Below are 7,787 nucleotides of genomic sequence, written 5' to 3'. Positions count from 1 at the left end.
TTTCTCTGTGTAGCCCTGGCTGTCCTGGAACTCACTCTGTAGACCAGGCTGGCCTCGAACTCAGAAATCTGCCTGCCTCTGCCTCCCGAGTGCTGGAATCAAAGGCATGGGCCACCCTGCCCAGCCCTTTTTTAAGTTTTCCTAGCTTTCCATAGTCTATGGTTTTTCAGAGTTTTTGTTTTTGTTCTCCTGCCCACATTTGTTGTGTTTATGCACTGTCTGACGAGAAACCTCTGATGTCTAGTGACCCTTGGCTGAGCACTCTTTTAGGAATAGAATAGTAAAATTGGATGTGAATCTGTGCAACTGGGTGGGATTGACTGCAGGGTTTTCCGATCCAGTCTAGTGAACTGTTCTGGGGGATTCTTAAGTCCTGGTCTTAATACTTGAGTAGTGGATCTACGGCAACAGCATCATTCAGTGTTTGCTTTAATATTCTAATTGCTGAGAGAGACCTTGGCTTTTGATAGCCAGGGGGCACACATTTACTTAGTTCTCCTTTCTGCATTATGGCGCAGCTGCTTTTTCTATATGCACTGTTTTCCTGACAGACACTTGCTGGGTTGTTATGTTTGTCTCTTACCAGAGAGCCCAGGCTGCACTTGAATTGACAAGCATTGCTTCACATTCTCCACAGGTGATTGAGTTTTCTGCTGGTTTAGAGGTTGATTTAGAGTGCTTGTTCTTTGTATTTTCTGCCCTCATTTATCTCGCATCAAGCCAGCACTAAAGAGCTCATGGTTTCTGAGCCCTTCGGAGTTGTAACCCTGATTGTTTGCAGGTTTACTCTCTGATTTGGTTTACCTTTCCTTCTGTAAGTCTGTTGCCAGTCGCTCAAATGCTTTGTATCTTCTAAAGCATTGATGTTAGGACTTTGTTCCTTATGCATCTGTTCATGCTGTTTGCATTTGAAACCCGGACTCCTGACTGGTTTAGGGAAGCTCTGCAATGGGGTAGAAGTGATAGCTGTGTGCCCACTTTAACCTGATAGAGAGCTGTGTGCCCACTTTAACCTGATAGAGAGCTGTGTGCCCACTTTAACCTGAGGCCTCCTGCTCCTTTGTCTCTTTGATGGACCTCGGTCCAAACCGGTACTTTATTTTGTTCCTGTCACTTTATGTTGTCTGGTTCTTTGGTGTCAGCCACTGTCTACATATTTGGGATTCCAGTTAGATCTCGTCTTCCTTAGTAGACTCAATAGTCAGTTGGTTCCTAGACATTTTGACTTGGCTATTTTATAGGTGCTTCTAAGTCAATGTATACCCCTCCTAATTCACTGACTTGAGATGACACAAATCCTGGTAACTTCCACCCTACTTTCTGTCTCTTTAAATTTGTTCACTATTGATACTTCATATAAATGAAATCACATAATATATGAATATTTATTTATTTGCACATATATATACATATGTATATTCATTATATATATATATATATTATATATATATATATATATATATATATATATATATNATATATATATATATATATATATATATATATATATATATTTGGGTTATTAGGATATAGTCTTACTGTATAGTGTATAGTCCAGGTAGGCACTGAATTCATGATTTTTCTTGCTTTAGCTTCCTGAGTGCTGGGATTACAGGTGTATACCATCATGCTCTCTACTGTCATGCTCTACTGTCATGCTCTGCTCCGTACTATCATCCTCTGTACCGTCATGCTCTGCTCTGTACTGTCATGCTCTACTGTCATGCTCTGCTCTATACTGTCATGTTCTGCTCTGTACTGTCATGCTCTGTACTGTCATGTTCTCTACTGTCATGCTTTGCTCCGTATCGTCATGCTCTGCTCTATACTGTTGGTCATGCTCTGTTCTGTACTGTCATGCTCTCTACCATCATGCTCTGCCCTATACCGTCATGTTCTGTACCGTCATGCTCTGCTCTATACCGTCATGTTCTGTACCGTCATGCTCTGCTCTATACCGTCATGTTCTGTACCGTCATGCTCTGCTCTATACCGTCATCCTCTGTACCGCCATGCTCTGCTCTATACTGTCGGTCATGCTCTGCTCTATACTGTCATGTTCTGTACCGTCATGCTCTGTTCTGTACTGTCATGCTGTCTACCGTCATGCTCTGCTCTATACCGTCATGTTCTGTACCGTCATGCTCTGCTCTATACTGTCATCCTCTGTACCGTCATGCTCTGCTCTATACCGTCATGCTCTGTACCATCACACTCTGTACTGTCATGCACAGCCTGCTTGTCCTTTTGGGTCAGGCTGACTTCACTTGGAATGTTTTCAAGACCGATTTATGTAGTAATGTGTAGCAGAATTTTAATCCTTTTTAAAGCCAAATATTTCACTGTATATTTATGACACATTTTGTCTATTCATATGCTGATGTTTTGGCTTTTTCTACCTTTTGGCTGCTGTATAATGCAGCCTTAAACATTGGTGTGCGCAAGAGTTTCAGTTTCAGTTTTATTTTTTTTCTCTTCTCCCTTATGTATTTGTTTTTGAAAGTAGGGTCTTACTCTGTTGCCTCAGTTGGCTTGCAACTCAACTGCCGTTTATGCTGGTCTCAGACTTGTGGCGGTTCCCCTGCTTCAGTTGCAGTATGCCTCCCATCCTCGGCTCTGCTTTCAGCTCCTGGGATTATATACCTAGGAGTGGAATAGCTGGGTCCTCTGCTCATTTGGTCTGTGTGAGGAAGTTACAAACTGTTTTCCCTTGCTTGAGTTTTAATAGTCTGTTCTCCTCTATTGGAAGTCCCAAGAGGGACAAGGCTAAAGAATGGGAGACCAGTTGGAGGCTCTTGTAACCCAAAGGAGGCATGCGAATGGTCCAGGTCAGATGTTGCCATGGACGCAGTGTGAGTGCAGATATATTCTGAAGATAGAACTAAGGTTTCCTTACAGATGGGATAGAGAGGCTAGGCGGCAAGAGTGGTTATAGTATCTTAGAGAGAGATCCTTGGCGGTAGCGTGGGTTTGGAGCCATGTATAAATTCATACATTTTGAGATACCTATTAGATACCCAGATGCAGATAGTGAGTAGGAAGTTAGAAATACAAGTCTGTAATGGGAGAGACCTGGTTAGAGCCAAAATTTTGGCAATAGTAAACATACAGAGTATAATTGAAAGTTTAAGAGCTGTATGAGATCAGTATCAAGGGAGAGAATTAGATAGAGAACTGAGAACTAAGAACTGACTCTTTGGGAGCTTTGACATAGAGTAAGGCAGGCTGGGACCGTATCTCTCTGTCAGAGCATCTGTTTAGTGACCCTGAAGCTTTGGGTTGATCCTTCACACCAGAGAGAAGGGGGTGAGGTATGAGAGGGAGGAGAGAAATAGCCATGTAAGTAAATAGTTTAGGGAAAAGAGAACTATCTAGTCATATGTCTGAGGACAAAGTCTAGGAGAGTGTGTGGAAGACAGTGGGAAAGAGTGTGCAGAATGAGTGTTCACGTCTGTAGTTGTCTCATTACGTCTTCATGTCTGTTCAAACATTTCTTATCTTTGCCCTAAAATAGGGAGTAAGGTTAGTGTGGGTAAGGAAGAAGGGCCTATACAGATAAGAGTATTAGGACTTTACAGTTAGTGTCTGTGTAACTGGAGTGCTTATGCAAATGGCAGATAGAGACATATGTCTGCTTTAGTCCCAAATAGACGAGTGCAGGACCATGTTGGTTTTAGAGGGCACAAAGGTGGTGACAATTATATTTGAATTTCCTTCTGAAATCCTCTCTTCTTCTTTGTAGGAAGTTTGCTGGAAATCGTATTGTTCAAACACAGTTAATGAGTGACTTGCTGGTAGGTGTTCGAGTTGCCATGACATTGGTACAGAAAGTACAAGGGCCCCAGGGCAGCCTCTGGAGTGACTCCAGCTCACCCATCTGGCAGAGTATGTGTGGCTTGCTGAGCATTTTCACCAAGTTCTTAAATGACGGTAAGTGTATCAGTGTGCTAAACGATGCTTATAACTGCATGCCAGACAGCATTTGCTCATACATGTAATTTAGATATGGAACTTCTCTGTCAGCCAATGGAGAAAGGGCCTAGAGTACATGATTTTAATGCTTCTTTGTTTGCTAGTTTTTTTGTCTTTTAAATATATGCGTTCAGCAAGGGAGGTTGCAGAACTTTCCCCAGTTTGTGAATGTATATGTGTCAGCATGTTTATTGTATACAAAGGGGAAAACCCACTAACCTCAGTGTTGGGAAGCCACAGCCTTATGTTATAAAGAAAGTTCTTTAGAAGTAGATACCAAGTTTAAGGAAGATTTGGAAAGGAGTTGAACTCTTAGTGGTATTATATTCAAGTAGTGACAAAGTTGTTGATTGTGGGCCTGGTTGCTTAACTTCTCCTTATATCTCTTATGTCTGCGAACTATACCACTATGAAGCTAATTGAAAAGAAATTTCTCTTCATGAGATTATGTAATTAGTAAATTAAAATGAAGTGACTCAGTAGCTTGTCATCTTTTGTAACACTGATGACCAATGGAGTTGGCATTAGGCATCAGTAATCACAGAAACAGGAAACCAGACAGAACCTACCTCTTAGATGTGTGTAGCTGCCACCAACCATCTTCACAAAGGGATTGAATTTGAGAGGTTCTGTTTCTAGGTTAGCTGCCAGTTTGCAGAAATCGGAGGACTGCACTGAGTTAGACAGAGGACATACCAGGAATACACAAACACAATATCCTGGTTGAAGAAAACTCTGCAAGTCAAATGGGCCAGAATTCCTCATTAGAGATAAAGGGATAAAGACAGATAAAGGAATAGTGTATGATGTCTAAAGGACATTTAAAAAAATGATGTGGCTGCAGCCCTGTCTAGTAATACTTACTCATTTGTTAAAGCTATTGAAGAATTTGTGACAGTCAGAGTGACATTTTCTCAGAGTCTGACAGGAAATTCTGGTTGGGATGAGGTCCATGGATAGATCTGGGCCGGGAAGCTTAGTTCTTTTTTTCTCATGATGAGTTCAAGCATGGTCACTTTCTATAACTTATTAACTGTATATGTATACATAAAGTATTTTTTAAAAAGCCAAAAACCAAAAAGGGGTTACATAACATTTAAGTATTACAGAAAAGATTAAATTATCCTTTCTCTTCATCTACTGTTCTGTATAGTAATGTATATAAGAACTTAAATAAAAAACAAAATTAAAAAACAAGTGAAAAAACAAAAGCCAAAACAACAACAGCAGCAACTAAAACCCAACAACACGGGGCTGGAGAAATGGCTCAGTGGGTAAGAGCACTGGCTGCTCCTCTGAAGACCTGGGTTCAATTCCCAGCACCCACAATACAGCTCAGTAGTCTGTAACTCCAGTCCCAGGGGATCCTTCCTATGCCTTCTTCTGCTCTTTTGGACACTGTACACACAAGATACACAGACACACATGCAAGATGTAAAACACTCAAAAACATAACATTTTTAAAAATTAAAAAACCAGAAAACTAAAGATAAAAATTTGGCTGGATAAGATGTCTCAGTGGGTAAAGACTTTGCCGAGTTAGATGACCTGGGTTTGATGCTTGATCCCTGGAACACACATCACATGATGGGAGAAGATGGAGTCCTATAAGTTATCCTCTGACCTACACGTACACACTGTGCAGTGCATGTGAACACACACACACACACACACACACACACACGCACACACACACATCCCAAAACAAAACATGGGGATCTGTTTAGAACTCTTCTTTGTAAGAATTATTCTGCCTTTGCTGGGGTAATTTTTTTGTTTTAACACTGGTGACTAGGAAAAGTCATAGCTTTATCGTTTAATTAGTATTTCTGTTTTTCTTTTTACCTTGGACTTTTAGGAATTTAAAGGAAACTAAAATTTTTTTGTTTCTTTTTTTTGTTTTTTGTTTTTTCGAGACAGGGTTTCTCTGTGTAGCCCTGGTTGTCCTGAAACTCACTCTGTGTAGCCCTGGTTGTCCTGAAACTCACTCTGTAGACCAAGCTGTCCCTGAACTCAGAAATCCACCTGCCTCTGCCTCCCGAGTGCTGGGATTAAAGGCGTGCGCCACCACTGCCCGGCACAACTTGGGTGTTTTTTAAGTAGAATTTTTGACTTCTTTGTATGTGTATCTGAATATGAGTACACGTGGGCTTCTGAAGAGGCCAGAGAGGACGTCTGGCTTGAGTCGGAAGTGTCTGTGACTCGTCCAGTGTAAGCTCTGGAACTAAACCCAGATCTTCTGCAAGAACAGCAAGAGGTTAAGATGGTGCAACTGCTGAGCCATCTCTCCAGACCCTAATGAGTTACTTTTATCAAGACAGAATTTATAGACAACTTTAATGAGATAGTTACCTTTTAAAAGGGGAATTTGATAATCTGAAAAAATACAAGATTTTAGTAAAATGCAGAGAAGACACAATTTTAAGCTGTTTTAAAATTTATTTTAGTTTTGGGCTGGTGAGATGGCTCAGTGGGTAAGAGCACCCGACTGCTCTTCCGAAGGTCCAGAGTTCAAATCCCAGCAACCACATGGTGGCTCACAACCATCCGTAACAAGACCTGATGCCCTATTCTGGAGTGTCTGAAGACAGCTACAGTGTACTTAAATATAATAAATAAATCTTTAAAAAATATTTATTTTAGTTTTATGTGTATTGTGTGATTATATGAGTTTATGTATACCATGTAAATTTAGGTGCCTGTGGAGCTCAGAATAGGGCAGCAGATCCCTGGAACCAGGTTTATAGATGGTTGTGAGCCTCCATTTGGGGGATACTGGGAAATGAACCTGGGTCTTCTGTAAGAGCAAGTACTCTTGACTCCTGAGTCATCTCTCCAGTCCCAGACAGAGTTTTAAAGAGACAGCTCATTTTCTGAGTGGTTGATGGCACTTGATCAGTGCTATTCTTGGGAATGTAAAGCTTTTTATATAGTAAAGTGTTTAGCTGTAGTAAAGTGTTGCTGTAACAGCAAGTTGGGCTGATGCATCTCTTCCTGTGTCATGATGTTCAGAGGCAGATGATCTAGAAATACCATCAATGTGGGACCAGCTTCTGCATTCTGCTTTAGCATTTTTATAATGCTGGCTTCTATCCATATGTGTGTTACCTCCTGTTTGGCAAATATCTATTATAGCTGCAGGCATCATGTGTTTGTTCAAAGTGGGATGATGGGACAATTGCGTTTTCATCAGAAAAAAACTAACAGATACCAGGGATTTGTGCCTATGGCCCATTGTCCTGAACACTCTCCAGGGCCTTTAGCTGTGAGGAAAATTGTGGAAGCAAGGATCCTGCTTTTGGCTAAGCATATGGCTGACAAAAGTCAGTTTTGTTCCCAGAGATGGAGGACAGAGGATATTTAACTTACAGTGTCTCCATCTGAGTTGGTCTAAGTTGAAGAATTCACATTACTGGAGGCTAATGTAATACGTAAAAAAAATTAGCAACTCAAAATTTCTGGTCACTTTGAATGCTGCGTCAGCAAGGTTTCTAATTAATGTGGTATAGATTTTTTCACATAGACCTTCAAAGCTCTCTAAGAAAAATTGTGTTTTGGAGTACAGAGGCGTAAGTGGTGGGAAGGGACAGGTGATGGTGTCACAAGATGTGCCAGAGATGTAGATAGTGAGGTTAAGAGTATTAAAAGGGAATCTATATAGAGAGTATGTACTGGCCTTAGACTTTCTCTTCATTTTCTTCTAAACTTTATGACAGCTTGTCAGGTATGACTTATTTTTCCTTTTTGTTTTTTTTTTTTTTTGGTTTTTTGAGACAGGTTTTCTCTGTATAGCCCTGGCTGTCCTGGAACTCACT

The 7,787-nt window shown here is 40.8% G+C and overlaps 1 protein-coding gene across 5 annotated transcripts in view; it reads left to right on the top strand.

The window, feature by feature from the left end:
* Thada (THADA armadillo repeat containing) overlaps window positions 1–7,787 on the top strand; it is a 294,404-nt gene that overhangs the window by 7,910 nt on the left and 278,707 nt on the right. For all 5 annotated transcript variants that reach the window (XM_029531298.1, XM_029531301.1, XM_029531299.1 and 2 more), the window contains one exon: window positions 3,743–3,930. In XM_029531298.1, coding sequence (XP_029387158.1) covers window positions 3,743–3,930 — 188 coding nt within the window. The remainder of the gene's footprint in view (window positions 1–3,742; window positions 3,931–7,787) is intronic.

Source organism: Mus pahari, chromosome 18 (genome assembly GCF_900095145.1).
Source record: "Mus pahari chromosome 18, PAHARI_EIJ_v1.1, whole genome shotgun sequence".
Classification (NCBI taxonomy): domain Eukaryota; kingdom Metazoa; phylum Chordata; class Mammalia; order Rodentia; family Muridae; genus Mus; species Mus pahari.
This window is presented reverse-complemented; position numbering and strand designations above follow the sequence as displayed.